This window comes from Dama dama, chromosome 9 (genome assembly GCF_033118175.1).
Source record: "Dama dama isolate Ldn47 chromosome 9, ASM3311817v1, whole genome shotgun sequence".
Lineage (NCBI taxonomy): Eukaryota > Metazoa > Chordata > Mammalia > Artiodactyla > Cervidae > Dama > Dama dama.
This window is the reverse complement of record NC_083689.1, coordinates 21966097-21985676: the sequence shown is the minus strand read 5'-3', so window position 1 is coordinate 21985676 and position 19580 is coordinate 21966097. Positions and strand designations below refer to the sequence as shown.

The 19580-nt window shown below is 55.5% G+C and overlaps 1 protein-coding gene across 5 annotated transcripts in view; it reads right to left on the bottom strand.

The window, feature by feature from the left end:
- RANBP3 (RAN binding protein 3) overlaps positions 1–19580 on the bottom strand; it is a 51182-nt gene that overhangs the window by 3914 nt on the left and 27688 nt on the right. For 2 of the 5 annotated variants that reach the window (XM_061150580.1, XM_061150583.1), the window contains 11 exons: positions 15763–15799; positions 15587–15673; positions 13643–13714; positions 9268–9333; positions 8366–8458; positions 7027–7145; positions 5901–6014; positions 4109–4212; positions 2994–3072; positions 1842–1944; positions 1322–1446 (listed from right to left, as the gene is read on the bottom strand). In XM_061150580.1, the coding sequence (XP_061006563.1) occupies positions 1322–1446; positions 1842–1944; positions 2994–3072; positions 4109–4212; positions 5901–6014; positions 7027–7145; positions 8366–8458; positions 9268–9333; positions 13643–13714; positions 15587–15673; positions 15763–15799 (999 nt within the window). The remainder of the gene's footprint in view (positions 1–1321; positions 1447–1841; positions 1945–2993; positions 3073–4108; positions 4213–5900; positions 6015–7026; positions 7146–8365; positions 8459–9267; positions 9334–13642; positions 13715–15586; positions 15674–15762; positions 15800–19580) is intronic. The other 3 variants (XM_061150581.1, XM_061150584.1, XM_061150582.1) reach the window with 2 other exon arrangements.

The following is a 19580-nucleotide window of genomic DNA, read 5'->3' as shown; positions in this document are numbered from 1 at the left end:
GTAAATCAAACCACAATGTGGGGGACGTCTCTGGTGGTCCAGTGGTTGAGACTCTGTCTTCCAGTGCAGGGGACACGGGTTCACCCCGGTTGGGGAACAAAGAGCCTACATGTTGTGGGCCAACTAAGACCTGACACAGCCAAGTAAATAAAAAAATAAAAATAAAAAAATCCACAATGTGACACCGCTTCACACTCACTAGGATGGTTATAACCAAAGGACAGACGAAACAGGCGTTGGAGGATGTGGGGAAAGCAGAACGCTCACACCTTGCTGATGGGAATGGAAACTGGTGCAGCCGCTGTGGAAAACTGTCCTTTAAAGTGTGAAACGTGGAGTTATCACACGGCCCAGAAAGCCCACTTGTACGTATCTAGCCAAGAGAAGTGAAGCAGGTGTGCACTGAGAAACCTGTACGTGAGTGCTCACGGGGTATCATTCTTAATTCCCCCAAAGTGGAAACAAAGCAAGTGTCCACGAACAGGAGATGGGATGAGCAAACGTGCTCCATCTGTACAGTGGACAGTTACTCAGTCACGAAGAATGACGCTCTGACACATGTTCCAGCAGGGACGAACCTTGAGAACACACTGCTCAGTGAGAGACCAGACCCCAGAGACAACACAGTATGAGTCTGTTGACATGAAACGCCCAGAACAGGCACAGCCACAGAGAGAGAGAGAGGATTCATGGTTGCCAGGGGCTGGGGGAGAGGGGGATGTGGAAATCACTGCTGAAGGGCAATGGGCACAAGGCTTCTTTTTTGGGGGGCAAAAATGTTATAAAATAGTGATGACATTTGTACAACTCTCTGAATGTGCTAAAACCCACTGAACTGTACACTTTAAGAAAAGGTGAATTTCATAGTATGTGCACTGTATCTCAATAAAGCTGTTTTATGTTTAAAAAAGTGCAACAGAGACCATAAGTGACCCTTTACAGAGAGAAGTCTGTAGATCTTTATAAGTCAACATCTCTTGATAGTAAAATGAATCTGTGAGTAGGGATAAGCAGTACCACGGAAAACTCCCCAATGCCACATGTACGTGGTTTACAGACACACACTTGGGTATGTGTGGAAGGACAAAGGGCAGAAGGAACCTTACCGCCCTGGACCTACCGCCCCAGGAGGGGAGGACCGTGGGGACGTGGCAGGAGGGCCGTGAAGTCTGGGCTAAGAGGAGGACACAGCACACCGGGACAAGATAGTCACAGCTGCTAAGCGGGCGGCAGGAAGAAATGTCTGTTTCAGGTCTGTAATCTGTCTTGAGACAGACTGTGTGGCTCTAGCACCCGGCACCACAAGCAGGTGGGCACTCACCTGCAGCACGTTGCTCTCAGCCTCCTCCCCGGTGATGACCTCCACCTTCTCCAGCAGGCACTTCCGCGCCGTCGCCTTGGTGTAGGCAGCTGCCGACTCGGCCAGGGACTCTGCAATGTGATTAGCTAAACGACATTGACTACTGACTTGGTTGGGGGGAGGGCGTGCCTCATGGGATGCCCCAAGGGGACCAGTACCTCTGGGAGCTGCACCTTGGCCCACAGGGGACCCCGCTAACGCACCCCGTGACTCTGCCAGGAGCGGCCAGCCCAGCTCCGGTTCCCACTCTCCCGGCTCCAGGAAGGACAGAAGACAGCGAGACCTCTGAGGGTGCTTTAGAGCACCCCTCAGTCGCCTCGGTCGGGTCAGACACCTCACCCACCCCATTCTGGGTCACCAGGCAGGGCCTGGGCCTGGCTGTTCTGAGCCGGCCAAGCCCCCTCCTGCTAACTGGATGCCAGCACCATGGCTGGGGCTCGCAGTGTCCCCGGCTACCCTCCTGGGACAGGACAAGGCCTACCTTTCTCAGGGGTGGCCTCCTGGGACGAGGACTCGGAGCCGGACTCTGCCGCTGTGTTTTCTCTGTTGGCGTCTGAGCTGAGCTCATTTAACTTGGGCGGGCTCTGCGGGGAGCGAAGGGATGCAGAAGAAGGTGGGTGTGTGGGCAGGTGGTCCTAGTGGGCTGACCACTGCAGACAGGAAGCCCCCCTCTGCTGGGAGGCAGCTCTTGGCACGTTCTCTTCTGGGCAGAGGGTTTCTCTCAGCCAGCTTCCCTCTTGGATCCTGGGGACCCACCCAGCCCCAGCCCCTCTCCACTCAGCACTCGCCGACCATCCTCGGACGACACCCTAGGCACAGGCCTGCCGTGGATGTTGTACGTGAACTGCCTCTGGAGCCTCTGTGGCATCACCCGGAGGCGGGGCTGCCAGCTGACCACAGGCCACCTGGTCACCTTGGTCTGTGAGGCAATTCTTTGACTCCTTCATTGTAATGGAAAAAGGACAGTACTGATACTCAAGAGAAGCAGCAGGGAGCTCCTCAGCATCATAAACAGAGACCAAGATGCCAGGAGTCAGGTGAGCCCCCAACAGCACCTGAGCCACCCTCACAAATGGACACAACGGGGTTGGGAATGTATGGCTGGGGAATAAAAGGAAAAAAATAAGGAAGCAGGTGACAATTCCAGAAGCCCATCCTGGGCCAGAAGACGACCCGAGGTGCGTGTTTTGAGTACAGGGGACACTGCGGGGGCCTGTCCGAGGCTGCCACCCCACCACCCACCCCATGTTGTGGCCTCACAGCTGGGCTGGGGCCGCCCTCCTCTGGCGTCAGAGGTGGCTCGTGGTGGTCCCAGCAGCACACAGCCGAGGGCTCTGGCCGATAGCAGTCCCCACCCTGCCCTGAGATGAGCAAAGACAGGAAGCGCAACCCAGGCTCCCGCAGAGCCTCCCCCGGCCACCAGGCCTGTCCCTCCCGCCCCCTGCATGCTGTTTAGGCTGAGTCTGAGTTGGGTCTTCTTTCTCTTTCTCGGCAAAAGAAAGCACTCTAATGCCACAGGACAGGACACAGCAGCCACACGCCACGTGCCCCTGTGACCTGCGGGTGGCTCTGAACGTCTCTGGGCCTCAGGGGTCATCCCCACGGGGTCACTCACCAACACGGGGTCACTCACCAGCACGCGCTCACTCATGTTCTGGCCAAACACGAATTTGCTGCTGGCGGCATCGGCACTGTTGGTTGCATTCTCTAAACTGCAGAGGAGATGCACTCTGAGTGAGTGTGGGGCGGCAGGGGCACAGGGCCAGCGGTGTGCATGCCCGCACACACAATGCGCACGGTTGGAGCAGAAAGCAGCCGAGGCCCCGCAAGGCCCAGTGGGCTGGTCTGCCTCGCCAGGGACAGGCCCCCACAGGCTCTGGGTTGGGCCGTACCGGGAGGCAAACAGGAACCCTCGGCTCCAGTTGCCTGGCACCAACTGCTCAGTCACTGTCACACCGGATGCCCATCGTCCCCACCCCCCTGGAGGAGAACGCCACCACAGACAGGCTGAGTGCAGGGGCCAGCCGCCCGCTCCCCGAAAACATGCCCCCGAGACGTGCTGCAGCTCTCTGGGCCCCTCCCCTGGCCCCACACCAAGGAGGTGACACCTCCTACCAGGCTGTGGGTGGGTGACAAAGGACAGCCCTTGGGGAGCTCAGCAGACGGCGCTGCCATGGCCGTCACCCTTCATCCACGTTAAGGCATCACAGGCTGCACGCGCCGCCCAACGTGGGAAACACTGAGGTGCATAAAACATGTCTTAAAATAACTGATGTGCCCCACTAACTGGGGGCCAGGCTGCCGAGGAGCAGGTCACTGGTCCCGCCAGGCCTCTCGGAGGCTGGCGTCTGCACGGTGCCTGCCCTGCTGGCCCGACTCCCAGGCAGGGTGTGCCTTCCTCCCCAGACACCCCAGCAGCCAGGCTGTGGGCGAATGCCCCCGCCAGCAGCGCCAACAGGGAGCCCGGATCCAGCACCTGGTGGCGGAGGTCACTCCCAGGATGGGCTGGACAACCCCATGGGACTGCGGTCCTGCCTCCGCTGTCCGCTGCAGCACACCCCCCAATCCTGGACCCTCCACACCTCTACCAAGTAGGGAAGGAGGGCTGGAGGTGACTGGAGTCTGGCTGCCTGTGCCCCTCACCCTCCTGAGGAAGGACTGGGCTGGTCCAGGGCAGTGGGTGACCGTGGGTCCCCCTGAGGCGGAGGCTTCCCCAAGCAAGGCTAGGCACCAGCCCGAGGCACATACCTGGAGCTGATGTACTGAAGGAAGTAGTTGGTCGCAGCAGGCGTCTCTGAACTGGGGTGTCCGGCGTTCTCCATGTCTGCCACTTCAGTGTTCTCATTGATCAACTGGGAAATGAGAGGAAACACTGCTCAGGGAACGGCACATTCAGGGCCTCAGCCGCTCAGCCCATCTGCACAGGGCTCCATCTACATGCATGCATCCTGGGGGTTACAGTTAAGATGTAAAAACAGTCCATGAGGTGCTAGGGAGCCTTTTCTCCTCTGTTTAAAGAAAAACACTCAGGCTGGCAACCTGTTGGAATTTTCCACCAATGCTTCTGCACCAAGAGATCACAGATCACGTACAAATTTCATATTTTAAAGGGTTCATCATAAACAGAAGCATCATTTCTCGAGGCTTCTTTTATGCCAACTGTCGTGCTGCCCTGGTTAAACACATTCTCCAATGCAATTCTCCTGGGAACATTGAGAGGTGGGTGTTAGCGACCATGTTCTGAGAGAGGAAACAGAGGCTCAGAGGGGTTAAGAAACCACACCTGCAAGTCACTCTCCATGCAGAAGCCGGGATGTGGCCCTGAGACGCCAGGGCCTCCATGAGATGCTGCCCCACCCCAATCTCAAGGCAGCATGGAAGACTTGACCTGAAGGCCCAGGTCTCCCTTTTCCTGCTTCCTGCTCCTGGGAGGGAGCGGCTGCCAAGGGACTCGTTATTTTGCTTAAAGCTGTGCAACATCAACACCTACTTCTGTGTCTCTGGGGGCATCTGTACTTCTGCTGGACAGCGGGCACCAAAGGAGGAAGCAGCTAGTGCGGCTGGACACCTTCCCTGCACCCCCAGACTCTAGTCTCATTTCAGGGTACCCCACCCTCCACATCACTGACCCTGCACCTAGATGGTTCCCTGAGTGGGGAGGGGGGCATCCTGGGCATTGGTCAGCATCTCTGGCCTCCACCTACTTAGCATCAGTGGCATCTACCCTCCAGTTGTGACAATGACTGGTGTCCCCAGACCCAGCCTCCAGGAGCTCCTACCAGAGGAGCTGATGCACATGGTGCAGAGGGACCTTCTGCCCCCAGGGCTGGGACAGGTCTCCCAGAGGGCCAGAGAGTCGGGGGGTGGGTGGGGGTGGTATCCAACTGCAGAGAGCCCCTGCCATGGCCACAAGCTCCCCACCCCCAACTCAAAGCCCCCAGAGCAGACCAAAACAGCTGAGGGCAGCCAGGAGGGGCAGAGCCTGCTGCCTTCTGGGGAGAGAACATAGCATCTTCCCAGCTGTCCTACTTGAAAACAAATGGCAGCAGCTTTCACTGGGGGTGATGTAGCCCCTGGGGGACGGTCAGCATTAGTGGGAATGCTTCCCGTGGTCCCCACTGGCAAAGAAAGGCATCCAGAGGGCGGGGCTGGGGACGCTGCTCAACACCCTCAGTGCCCAGGACATGCCTCCCGGAAGTAAGAAGGATCCAGTCTAAACACTGCCAGTGCTGAGAAACTCTTCAGTAAGGAGAAGAGTCTCTCTGGAGACGTTGAAAGCATCGGACACTAACATCTGCTCGTTCCTTTGCTGTAAAAACTGTCAGGCTCAGTCACCTCCCTGACCTGGAGCATGAGGGGGCTGGCTGCCGGGAGCCCCGGTGAGCTCCACAGTCGGGGTTGGGGGTGGGGCCAGCCAGCAGTGCAGCATGGTACCACCCTGGACATGGCCCTGCTCCCCATCTCTGGGAAAATGAAGCTGGGGAGGCAGAGGCAGGTTGCCTCACTTGTCCCCAGCTCACCCGGCTCACCGACCACCTACCTTCACTCTGTCCCTCAAGTTCTGCCCAAACACGAATGCCTGCTGGGCTCCCTGCTCTTTCTTCTCACAGTTCTCCTCCTCGGAAGCACTGCTAGACTCATTTCTCTGGGACTTCTGATTAAAACAAGCAAACAAGACAGCTGAGAAGCAGGAACACCCTGGCCCTAAGAAGCGAGATGAGCTGTCTCACGCCCCTGCATCTGCTCAGCACGAATCCTCTTGTGCAGGCCCTTGGGTGGGGGTTGCTGGGGAGACTCCCTAGGATGGGGAAAGCTCTGGGCAGTGCTCTTGTCACTGGGGATGCTGGTGAAGGATGGTGGGGGGTAGGATGGGTGGGCTGGGGTCACTTCTGGGTCTTCCTCAAGCTCACTGCCCTAGAGACCCCAGCCACCAGTTTCTGAGAAGCTGTAGGCTGTGGGAACAACTCCTCTTCCAATTCTGCCGACTGTGGTTGGAGGGTGGGGGGCTCAGGGAACGTATGAAGATTGAATTGCACATGTTCATTTTCCCCATTTGAGCCTCAACATCCGGTGGGGGTGGGGGGCGTGGGTGGGGAGGTGGAGAAGCCCAGGCAGCATTGTATCTGCCCAAACGGATAGAGTGGAAATAAACACACGGGTGCAAGCGGTCTCTGCACATGGACCCTTGGGTTATGTGCAACTGCAGCTCGGGTTTCAGGTCCGACCTGCCAACCACAAACGCAGGCTCTTCGTTAAATGTCCCGTTATTTTCCAGCTGCCGTGCAATGCTACTGGAAAACGCATCTGGCCTATAGAACCTCACAACTTGTCTTCTTTGCTAAAGAACGATTTCTGAGCCAACTCCCAGGCACACTTCTGCCACCAGAAGCAGAGTGTGTGGAGACAGCTCTCCGTGGAGAGCCGCAGGCCCCCTCAGTGGCACAGCCCTGCTCGTGGCCTGTTTCTCTCGGAACTAAGCATGGGGTCCTGGCAGCATGGTGACTCGGCCAGTCAGCTGTGGTTACCCACGGATCCCTCCGGGCAAATCAGGCGGCCTGAGTACAGGCCAGCTCGGACACGGCCCAAAGTGGCCCACAGCCCACATGCTCAGCAATGCCTCGAGAAGCCTCGCATGTGGCATGCTCCCTGCCCCCTCGAGGACAGACCTCAAGTGCTGGCGCCTCATCAGATGGACTTCTCCGGGCTGGGTTGTCAGGCAAGGCTGATGTTGCTGCCCCCGTGCAGTCTGCTGGGATGCTGACCCCGTTGGTGCCGCTGCTCGGGACTGTGGGGAAAAAAGATGGAGGCCATCTCAGAGATTGGACCACCTCTACTGTCCCTTCCTACCACTGGGGCCCAACAGTGGAGGGTCTCGTTTAAAGAAGAGGGTCTGGGACTTCCCTGGGGGTCCAGTGGTTAGAACCTTGTGCTTCCATTGTAGGGGGCCCGGGTTTGATTCCCAGTTGGGGAACTCAGATCCTACATGCCACGCAGTGCAGTGAGAAAATTGAAAAGATGACATGCTTAAAGAAAAATGATATGGCATCAATGGAAATGAAAATCACAAATTCTTAGAGGTTAGAAAATCCTAAATACCAAATGAAAACCTCACAAAACCAAGAATCTATTATTGTTAATTCTATAAAGAACCCTGTGAATTTTCAGTTTATTTAGACATACTACTACTAAGGAGGAAAAAAGAGAATGTATTTGGGGAATAATTATGAATTTTATAAAACTAGTTTTACTAATAAAGTCTTTTTTCTATGCACTCCTCTCCCTGGTGGCTCAGATGGTAAGGAATCTACCTGCATGCAGGACACGTGGGTTTGATCCCTGGGTCGGGAAGACCCCCTGGAAGAGGGTATGGCAACCCACTCTAGTAGTCTTGGCTAGAGAATCTCATGGACAGAGGAGCCTGGCGGGCTACAGTCCATGGAGTTGCAAGAGTCAGACACGACTGAGTGACTAATATTTCACTTTTCCCTTTTAAGCAGTTGCAACTATGTGACTTGAACAACTTCAAATCTGGCTTTGTTCAGCGTTAGGCCAAACAATTTTCCATGTAATTAAAACTCTTCATAAATACCAACTGCTTCTCCCAGGTGGGTTGTGGCATTGCTCCTGATGAGGAGTTCTACTGCAGGGAAAGATTAAGAAAAAAGCCTATCGTGATTAAAAATTAAAGATCAACTGCAAACCACACCTGGTATGTGGACACAGCGGAAACATCGTTTAGGAGTTACATCTCGAGGTTGGGGAGTGAGGCGAGACTACCTCTGATCAGGTCACTCCTCCAGTCTCAGAGATGCACAGGGCTGAGCTGCGTGCCCGTGGTGGGACTCGGCTCTTGGGAGCCTTGGCACCGCAGCAAGGGACAGTGGAACTACATGTCTGCTGGGCTCATCAGGGACTGAAGTCGTTTCCCCTGCACTCAGCAGACAGGGCCAAAACCACCTGTGACTGTACGCTCCTGCGCGAGCCTGGCCCCGGGCTGAGACTCACCTGTCTGTGAGAGCGCCTTTGGCTGCGGGGCCTGTAACACCGCCGGGCGAAGCACGCTGCGCTGCTGCTCCTTGGGCTTTTGGCTCGGCAGACCTGGTGACACAGGCTGGCTTGCCCCGGTCCCTCCGACCGCGCAGGCAGAAATGCCCCCCGCCCCTACGCTTAGGCACTTACAGAAGTGCCCCAAGTGACGTCCCTCCTAGGCTGGGCTTTACAGGAAGTACAGGAAAGAAAGAAAACCCAAGCTATTTTCTTTACAGTTAGACACACACATTCCAGCTATTGTTATTTTTCTATGTGGTTCAATAAAAAACTCCATGAAACAGATCTTGCCTGCAGATTAGTCCAGGGAGTATGGTAACACTACCCGGGAGCCAAAGGACAGCTGGTCTTGCGGGTCAAGGGCAGACAGTGAGGGGAAAGCAGTGAAGCCATGGTTGACCTCTCAGAGTTTAGGACTCCACAAGGGGTCACGTAAAGGTATCCCTTACATATGCTTCTCAAAATGCCACGATGAGAAGATCCCTCTGCCAAATACGGGGCAAGGGCCACGAGAACGTCCCTGGCCCTGCACGGGCTCCCCACTGGATGTGGACGGCACCAGCCTGGGCCCCACTCACTCAAGGCCACTCTGCTACTCTGGGTTAACGCTGTGGCCAGAATGCTCTGGGGAGATAGTCTGATGACTGAGGATTGCCGGGCACAGAGCCTGAATGCCCCCGACCGAGCCAAGCCTATCCTTTCCCGCCTCCTCCTCCTCCTTGGGGCAGCGGGCTCATTGGACGGAGCACCTCCCGGTCTGAGGGCACTCCCGGTGCTCATGCGTCAGGAGAGGGAGCCCAGGCTGCACCGGCACTTGGGAAGCTGCCACTCTGAGCTCCTCCTTGATAGCAGACACCCACCTGCACTGGGGGCCTGGCCGTGGATCAGCGTCGGTGGCTTCAACCGGAACCCACTGCTCTTTTCCTCTACAAGCACAAGACAAAAGATGAAATGTGGGCCTGCTGGGGCAGGGCAACAAAGTTGGAGGGACCTGGGGCGGCCAAGGCCTGCGGTCTGGGCTTCAGTGGCCGTGGGCCTGGAGAACCAGGGCAAATATTTCCAAGTTCAAACAGAGAAGCAGAGGCTGGTCCAGTCCCGTCTGTGGGGCAGCCCAGGGAGGAGGCTGGAGGGCCGCAGGCAGTGCTGGCTCTAGGAGAACCGCCGGCAGCAGAGACTGCAGGGTGAGTGCAGGACTGGTCAGGCCTCCGCTGGTCTACCCAGCTGCCTGCAGCGGCTGAGGGCCCCAAGCACAATCAGGGAGCCCCAGAAGACTGGCTCTCCCTGGGACCCAGCTCCCTGTCCAGGAGGGCACAAATGCTATCGGGAAAAGTCCTGCCATTACAGCAGATGTCCGGGAAATGAGACACATTTTCTGTGGTTAAAGATCAAAGGAGGCCGATAGCAGGCTTGCTCTCTCCAGATGTGTCAGGAAGGCCCAGGAGGAGGAGGCAGGGCCTTCTGAGGATGGGGTCTGGGACTGACAGCCAAGGCTCAGAGCCTGGTTCAGCTCAGCCACCGGGGCGCCCAGACCCCTTCATTCTGCATCCTTGTGACTGGCCCATCTTAGGGAGTGGCAGAGACAGGCTAACGCCACTCTTGACCAGAAGGGTCAGTAGAAAGCCTCGTGGTTCCGACAGGACCGTCTGTCCCCAGAAAAGTCAAGGGGACACTTGACTTTTGTGCTAAGGTCCAACCCATAGGAAAAAAACCTTTTTGGGTTGCTGGGAACAAGCTCAATACACAGAAATCATGTGCATGTTATTAGACACGAGCAGTGAATAATCCAAAAATGAAGTTGAGAAAACAATTCCATTTACAAAGCACGGAAGAGAATATAGTACCTGGGAATAAATGTAGCCAATAAGAACTATAAAGCATTGCTGGAAGAAAGTAAAGACTTAAAGAAATGGAAAGATGTCCCCAAAGGCCACAGCTGTGCAATTCTATTCACATGAAATGTCCAGGGCAGGCAAATCCATGGAGACAGAAAGTGGTTTCATGGTGGCCAGAGGCTGGGGAGACCAAGTGGGGAGTGACTGCCCAAGGGCACAGGGTCTCTTTTTGGAGTGACAGTCATCCTAAAATTAATTATGGTGGTGGGTATACAACCCTTCAGCTGCACTAGAAACCCTTCAGTTGTACACAGAAACACCACCACAAACACAACTCATCAGGCCACACAATTAATTAGGTATGAAAATCAAATCAGAACTCCCCACCAGGCAGGAGGGCCCTGTGCTCTCCTCAGGCAAACCCAAGTCCACAAGAGAGGTGCCCCCTGCTGGTCAGCACGTGCGAGCCCAGCTGCTGGAGCTGGGGTCCCTCCTGAGAGAGGCCTCAACAGCCAAACAGCCCAGGATGCGGGGGAAAACACGCTGCCAGGTGGGCCTCTTGGGCAGGGAGATGCTGAATTACATTGCCAGAGCTCAGGGTTAGTAAGATGACTGGCAATTTAGAAACATTGAAAAAGACTGAGGTAAAATTCACAACTGAGGTAATTTTAGAAGGTCCTCGGAGCTGGCTTTGCAATGCTCATACCCCGAGTACTACTCACCACTCCACTCTGACAAGCTAACCCTCGGGGCTGACCCTGAGCAGGGGCAACAAGCCTGGAGAGTCACAGACACTGACCACCACCACCTGGCCTGGTGCTGGCCCACCCATGGGTGCACAGGACATCCACCCTGAATGCTGTGGTGAACTGACACACCACAGGCCTCCACGTGACTGGCAACATTGGACAGAAAGATGGGGCCCACCAGAAAGATGGTGGGGCCCAGAGCAGCAGGGGGATACTTACGGGGCAGGGCCCCCATCTGCACTAGAATAAATGTGCTCTCTGCTTGTGGCCTCTGGAAGCTCCCTCTGCAGCAAGGTCAGCATGTAATGGAGAGGTGGTCAGAGCCCTAGCATGCATGCCTGGGTCATGGGAGTGCACGGGCCGTTGCACACACGTGTGTGGGCACACGCGTGGCCCCACATGAGCCTGCTGTGGGAGGGCAGCACTCCTAATGGGGCAGCCTCTGCCCTCCTCTGAAATCACACCCAAGCAAGCAGGTTTCTCTGCCTTGCCTCAGAGAGACCCCAAGTGATGTCTGAGAGGGCAACACTGGCTCCCAAGGGAATTCCAGGAGCTCTCAGATTAAACCAGGAAGACAGATCAGAACTTGGCCTAGTGCGGACCAGAAGCTAGAGAGAATCTGAGAGGAGGCTCCCTGGTGGGGGCTCAAGCAACAAGCAAACACACTGAGGAGAAAGGGAGCAGGTTTCTCACTGTCAGAAGAGAGGCAGAAATATGAAGGAGGGTTTCAATGAACCTTGTTGGCACTGGACGGGAAGTATCCCCATGAACTGGTGTGACCTATACACGCAGACAGAGCAGCAGAGACACAGAACACATGCAGACGTGAGTGCCTGTGTATGAGGAGGTCCATGTATATATACACACATGTATGTATGTATGTGCTCTCAGCCATGTGTGTTCCCAGCTGCGGGTACAGAGACGGCCTGGGAGCAGCAACAGCACCAACAGTGACCAGTGGGCTGAACACTCAAATCTTGGTTCCAAGAAACCACTATCCACTAAGCAGAGCCAGGACCCCCCTGAGGACAAGGACAGAAGATGATGAGCCTAGAAGCCCTTCTGACAATTAAAAAAAGGGCATGCTCAAGAGAAGGATGGGGACGTGGCCGGAGAGCACAGAAACGGACGGGGCTCCCGCCAGCCAGATCGGGGACCATTAGAATAAACTGACGGTGGAAGTAACATCTGTGTATTAAGATAAATGCTACTGACAACGGACTATAGCCCACTGATAGAACCAGGCAAGGCTGAGGGACTGTTTCAGATGCGTGACGCATGAGCCAGAACGGGATGCCTTTGCTCATCACTAGGGCGCCTGGGGGAAGATTGAATGGGGTCTCTAGGTAGTGGGATGGAGAAGCACCTTATTATTCTTAAGGGTTACATTTTTTTCTTTCTTTCAAAATAAAAGCTAAAAAAAAATTAAAAGGCAGGCGGGCAAGGAGCCGAGTAGTTCACTCTGCAGAGTGGACAGGTCAGTCTGTCCCCACTACACACCGCAGAGGGGACCATGGACCAGGCTGACCTTTTATGACCCGGCCCCCACAGTCCTGAACGGGACTCACTAGGCTGGTGCTCAGGCATTCCCCAAGGAACCCTGAGAACCAAGCTCCTCAGGACTTCCCGGTGGTCCAGTGGTTAAGAATCCACGTTCCAATGCAGGGCACTCGGGTTCAAGCCCTGGTTGGGAAACTAAGATCCCCCATGCCACAGTGTGGCCAAATAAATAAAAAACAAAAAGCCACCTAGCTCCCTTTTAGGCCCCGTGAAGGGGTCAGCTCAGAACAGTTTGCCTCTGGAGTCAGAACAAATTCAACCGCTTGAAACAGTGCCATCAAATCAACCGTCAAAGTTACAGCTCGCCTCTCCCTCCACGGCGCCCTTGTGCCAGAGGCTGACTGAGTTCGCCTTGCTTTTGAAGTCAGCAGTTAATTTATACAAGGCGGGTTGGGTTACAGAATTCGGATGGTTATGTTCGCTCATTAAATCTTTTATGAGGAATTCCAGCCACGCGGGAGAAACTTTGAGGAAATCTTGGAGCTGGTTCTCTAGTGAAGGACCGAAAAAGGAAAAGGCTCCACATTCTTCAGAAAGGATCAAGCTATTCGCCGTAAAGTTTTAAAGCTGTGATTAAATATATTTATCTAAAGAGATCTCAGTAATATTAGTCAGTGTGAGAATTTAAGACACAGAGAAGGGGCCTGGAAAATTACATAAACTTCAGAGTAGTGACCATGGGGATGGCAATGTGGTGGGAAATGAACAGGAGGACTCTTTCACTCTATGTATTTCCGAGTTTTTAATGACACAGAGGTACAGTATCTGTGTAAAATTTTGAAAAACGAGTACTATATTTCACTGTGGTTTTTTTGTGTGTGTTTGCTTTTGTCTTTTTTTTTTTTTTAAAGGAACTTGAAGCTCCCTGTAACTAGGCTCTGCTCGCAGAAACCGAAATTAAGGGTCACAGAAGTCTGCCTCACACTGGATTCTAAATCTGCCTGCAGAAAGTTGGGAAACATGAACCAAAAAAGAGTGCTGATTCCCAACTGCTTGCCCTCATTTAAGACAGGGTTTTACAAGAGCAAGTGCTTTTCATCCCAGGACACCCCCAGTGACCAGCTGGTAAAGGGCAAAGGCACGCGAAGGCTCACCTGGTTCTGAGTCAGAGTTGCCTGCAGATGGTTCGCAGAAGGTGGATGGCATAAAAACATTGTTTTTGGATACTGTCGACAAGGAGGTGCAGGCAGGGGAGGAACAACAGGAAAACAGCGTGAGTAGGCAGGACAGACATGCCTGGGAGCATTTCTCCCACCTGAAGGGTCATCTCCAGGCCCCACTGTGGTGTTGCAGGGGGTGGGGGTGGGGGGTCAGCATCATGAACCTGGCCTTTAGCCGCCCCTAGCAAAAGTGAAACCCCGGGACTCTTCCTACAGCCCCAAAACATGGGTGTCCAGCGGACAGCCTGAATCTGCCTGATACCTAGCTGTCGACTTTGGTCTGCTGTGGCGTCCTGCCTTGCCCATGTCTCCCCAAGAGGATGACCGGGAGGGAAGCAGATGCTCCCCGGGGCCAAGCCCCAGGCCCTGCTCCCTGTCACCAGTCAGGGCTCCGTTGGCTGCAGTCTCCCCCTACACCCCCCTTTTAGAAGCTTACAAAAGCAACCGGTTCCCTGGTTGCGGGCCAGGTAACAGCGCAGTGGGGCTGAAGACCAAACTGTGCAGGCTGCAGGCAGCTAAGTGGGATCAGACTGCAGCACAAAGCCAAGGCCTCTGAACACGGACCACTTGTCTTTACACGCCTGATAGCTAACCTAAACCCTAGGGGGGGACTGCGCTAGAGGACAGGACTAATGTCTACTGGTCCTTGGTTTCTCCAGCCTACAGCCAGAGCACAGACTACCACCTCTCTTCTCCGCTGTACTTTCTTGATGGAAAAAGTGAGGCTTAGCAGTGGGCAGTGAGCGGGAAGGAATGTGATCTACGGCCCCGAAGTGGATGCTGCCCCTCCTGTAATAAGGTCCATGCAACAAGCATGCAGAAAGCATTAAAAAAAAGGATGGACCCCCAGCCTGGACTGCAAGCTGTCCGGAGGACTCCTCAATGCAAACTACAGCACCTCTGTTTGGAGTGGGGAGTGGGGGGAGTGTCTCCAGCAGTTGTGAAAAAGGGTTCAGCTGTGCCCAAGGCAAGTGTTCAGGGAACAAGCATGGACTCAGGTGTGTCACAGGGGTGACGTAAGAGGACGCTCACGTACTCTTTAAGCTTCCAAGACTCTTCCAAGAGTCTTTTCTCTCCTAAAGTGACATTCTTAGGGCTCACAGCTGTAAATGTTTTATGTGAATTCCCAAGACTGAACTTCAAGCTAGGGAGCTGGAGGGGATATGAAAGCCAGTGCTGCAAAGCACTAGGCAATGCTCGGGTTGGGTGGGGAGTGGGGGCCCTGCTGCGGCTTTGACCCTGCAAGGAGCAGCAGCAGCCCCAGGCTTGCAGAGCTCCCCACTTAGTAGCCCCAGCGTCTCCCTCTATCCCAGGAACCCGCATCTATCCACCAGCTGGTCTCCTGGCCTCCATGTATGCATAGACCTGGTTCTGGCCTGGAGGCTCCAAGCCCTTGGGCCCAGCCTGGCCAAGCTGTCTGGGCTCTCCCAAGTTCCCTTCCTTGGGGAGTTCATGCCATTCCACCACCAAAGTGTCTGCCAGGGCTGCTGGACTCCCCATGTACTACTGTCTGTGTGTCTGGGCCTCTCAATTGGCCCCCCTGGGCACTAGGCTCACTGCTGAAGGGCGAGGGGGACCCTCCATTTCCCACACCTTTAGTCCACACATAGCCAAGAGCCCTTACAATGTCGACATGTACTTAATGGTCAGAGCCCCAGACATGGCCCTGACATCCCACCCCTCTGTAAGTGTCACTGATTCAGACGAGGGCGTCTGCGCTGCGCTCAGCCAAGCTCCAGTCTTACTCCCGCCCCCCAAAAAACCGAGCCTCAGGCTGACCGTAACTGGAGACAAACAAGGGGTGGGAGGCAATGCAGGGGGACAGCAAGCTTGCAAACATGGCCACTTCACCATCCAGTAAAGGGCTGCCACTGTTACCTGACTGTGACGGCGGGAACTGTGTTAAAGAGGATGTTCTTTCTCGCTTGACCGGAGGGCAGTAATTTCCATCTTCTCGGTCAGAATCTACAGAAAATGAGGAGGAGGAGAAGAAAACTCAGGCTGCTTCCACTTTTACGACCAAAGCCGGTGAAACATTTGAGAGATATCCTCACCTTCTCCACCTTCGGGGCTGGAGCCGCCTGCTGACCTCTGAAATGAGAACACAAGTCAGGGCAATCAAGAGAGGGCCACACAGCCTGGTGGCTCCTGACTTCTGCCACCAATGGATCCCAAAATGCGGCACCAAGGGTGTGGGGCCGGGGTTCAGTTGCCCGGGTCACAGACTTTCAACCTAATGCCTGAAAATCTCCCGTGAACCTTCTGCCCCCACCTCGCCAGGCCCCGCGCCAAGGACTCCTAACAGCTGGGAATATTCCTGGCACAGGATCAGTTTCCAAGTTCCTCCACTGGGTACAGCTCACTGGCATGTCCCCCGCAACCTCCACCCCAATCCATTCTGCTGAGGTGACCTGTCCACCCCGAAGGGCAGCAGGGGCGCAGACACTGGGTCGGGGGCCCCCGTCCCTAGCGCCTCCCCTGGTGTGAAACCCAATTTCCAGGGAGGCTGCTGTTTCCAGAGTAGCTGAGTGCCTCGGTGCCATGGGCCCAAGTGTGCAGCACAAGATCCCAGGTCCAACGGCTCAGACTACAGACCGGCTGAACAATCACAAGCTGAGAGAGAAAGGTGGATGAAGAACTTCCTCCCCAACAAACTCTGGTTTCAGAACACGAATGACTAGCAATTAAGAGCTTAAAATTAGCCCCTGGCCCATCTGGGGAGACACAGCCTCTCTCAGGGGCTTGCAATTCTCCAGAGCTAAGCAGCCTACAGCAAACTCTGAGGGGTCAACGTCCCCACCCCCCAACTCCAAGCACCAGAGCTGAAGGGGAAGCAGGGGAGCCAATTTTCTTATTTTCAGCAAAGCCCCTCAGGGGTTAAGTCTGGCCAAATGAGGACCACCTGCCTTGAGCCTGTGAGGGATTAAAAGAGATGATGCATGTGAAAGTGCTTTGCAAGCTGCAGGGCTGCGGGTAAAAGCTGTAAAGTAAGGAAGTTGCAGATGAGGAGGCTGGACCCCCGAGAACTGGGGCGGCGCTTTCCTATAAAGGGCCAGCGCCACAGGCCCCATTCAGGCCACACGTTGTATATTCTTTGTTTTTACAATCCTTTAAAAACCTGAACAGCATCCTAGCTTGTAGGCTGGACAAAAAGAGGCAGTAGGCAGAGTCGGCAGACAAGTCCTAAAGAACAGTAAGAATAGGACCCCAAACTGCACCCCCGCCCCCATCAGAGACCATCTATCAAAATGCTCGGGACATGTGAAACCCTCCTAACACGACCGGCTCAGTGGTCCTCGGGGCATCTGTGAACATACCATGGGGCTCAAAACAAAATAAAATAACCCCTGGAGGATTCGGGAGGCAGGCACTAGATGAACACAAGACAGTGGTCAGGGCTCGGAGAGTGAAGGCGCTCAACTCCCCCTCAAAGGCTTGAGAGCTAGTCGGCCGTGTCTCGAATGTGGAACCTGGGGCAAACGGCTTCACTGGCCCAGGTTTCCACCTCCAAGCTTGGCAGGTAGCGCGGCCAGTGACTCCTCTGCAGGGATGAAGGTGCAGGGGTCGATGGGTGGCCTCACACCTGGACCGCCCACACCCTCCCGGCAAGCTCACCTCCGGGAGTGTCACACCCAGGGTAGCAGGGCTTCAGCGCTCAGGGGACATTGTGGACAGGAGGGACCAAGGCGAGGCACCCTCTCACCGCGGGGAGCTGATGAAAGAGGAACCGCTGCAGCACTGTCATCCAACAGGCCTGGGCTGGCAGCTGACAGCCAAGAGCCGAGCCCGCGACACCTGATATCAGGTGTTCCTCTCGGGCGCCCCCTGCCCTGGGTGACACTGAAGGCACAGTCTCCGGGTCTCCTCCTGCTGTTCCTCTACAGCAGATCTTGCCAGCCCCAGACTATCCCTGCTGCCCTGCCCCCAACTTCTTTCCCCCTTTTCATTCAACAAGCATTTCAACTCTACTAAACCTGCCCATGGCAGGCAGCCTGCGAGGCCAGTGGCACCTGTGGCTTCCTGAATGATTCCTGGGACCTGGAAATAGACAGCTCCTGTAGACACTGCTCTTTCACCAACACCCTCCCTTCCCTCGCCACCCAGGTGCAAATCTCTCAGGCTGTGGCCTCACCCCTCGCTGCTCTTCTCCATGGCTCTCGCTCCGGGTCCCCCCCTAGCCTCTAAGTTTCGGAAGAGTCTGGCCCCAGTGCGCAGTGGGGCTCGCTCACCACGTGTTCAGGGGAAGCACCTGGATCCCAGGCACTCACTGGCCATGGAGAAGCAGCCAAGTCACATACCGCCCACGCCCCCCCCACCCCCCCACCCTGACTGTATGCAGAGTAGGGGCCCTGACAGCTCTAAGGCCAGGATCGTCTGCCTGGTCCTCAGCTCCTGGGGAAGACGGTCCTCTGCCACCTTCATCTCAAGAGGCCCCCGTCTGGCTGCGCCTTCGCTGGCTAATTTTCATGGGTGTGAATGCCCCAGGGCTCCTGCTAGGAATTTCTAATTTCATTCTATTTTGGTTGAAGAAGACTGTGATTTCTGGACTCCCTTTGTTCTGTCAGTTTTTAAAACTTTTGTTAAGTTTTAACAACACTTAACCTGCTTATCCTTGCCAGCGACACCCCAAACCTCTCAGGGATCCGGGTCTCCCTGAGAATTCGATGGGAGCCAGGAGCCTCTCCCCAGAAGTGTACCCAGACCTCTGGGCTGCAGCCCTGCCTCTCGGGGCCTAGGCTGCTGACTCCAAGTGGCCTCCTGCTACACTACGTCCCCTTTGTCCATCACACTCCAGCCCTGCTGTCTCCTTCATGTTTTCTGAACATGGTGACACTGTTTCTGCCTCAGTGTTCCTTCTCCGCGTGCGTGCTGCTCCCACAGCTGTCCTGACCACCTCCAGGGTGAATCCAAGCTCACGTGCCACCCCATGCCCCAGCCAGAGAAAGTGGCTCCTCTGCCTCCTCCCTCCAGCCTCTCTCGGGCCTCAATTCTGTTTTGTGCTTCACAGTGGGAAGTGATCTGGCGTGCCCATCTGCTGTGTGCCTCCTGCTACCACGAGGCCCTAACCTGTCTGTTCGGCTTACAACTCACACCCTCAACACCTAGGATACTTGCTCAGCAAGCATCTACTACACAGATGGAGCCCCGGCCTCAGCCACAGCCCCCTTGGTGACCTGGAGAAGAAAGGGCACCTGGCAAGAAGAGACAAGACACTCCCAGACGTCTGCCCCCAGGAGACCCTCTAGTCCGTGCTCCGAGTCTCAGAACCATCCCACAGGCGTGTGGCCAGCCTGCTGGTCCTGGACAGGCTGGGAGGTGAGGGCCTGTGAAGGACAACACAGGAGACTCCTCCACTGGGAGAGCCTTTCAGAAGCTGCTGGGACTTCCTGTGGGGTCTGAAACAGCTGACTTGGAAGCAGTGAAGACAGTGACGCCAGTAATTCTCCTCAACAGGAGCCAGCACGAGGACGCAGGAGGCCAGAAGTCAAGTCACTTCGGCTTGCCTTGGGAGATGCTGCTTCATGCTGGAAAGCCCCCTCTGCTGCTTGTGTGGGCTGCAGTCTGGCCCCCCCCCCCGCCCCGAAGGCCTGAGCTTGCCGTCTAGGCCTGGTGCCTTGTGCTGCCCTCCACTCCCTGGGGTACACGTGGGGTCAGGCCCAGCAACCTGTAGCCCAAAGCTTGGGAGCCGCTGCTTCAGGGATGACTGTGAGGAGGGTCTTAAGAGCAGGCTCTCAGGATCTGTGATTTGGGGGAGCAGTCAGGATGCAAGTGGGGTGGGGAAGCCCCACGTCCTTCTCTGCTTCTTTCCACAGCAGAAGCCGCCTCTTGATGACATGGGCTTCAGGCTGACACCTCAGGGATGCTCAGATCA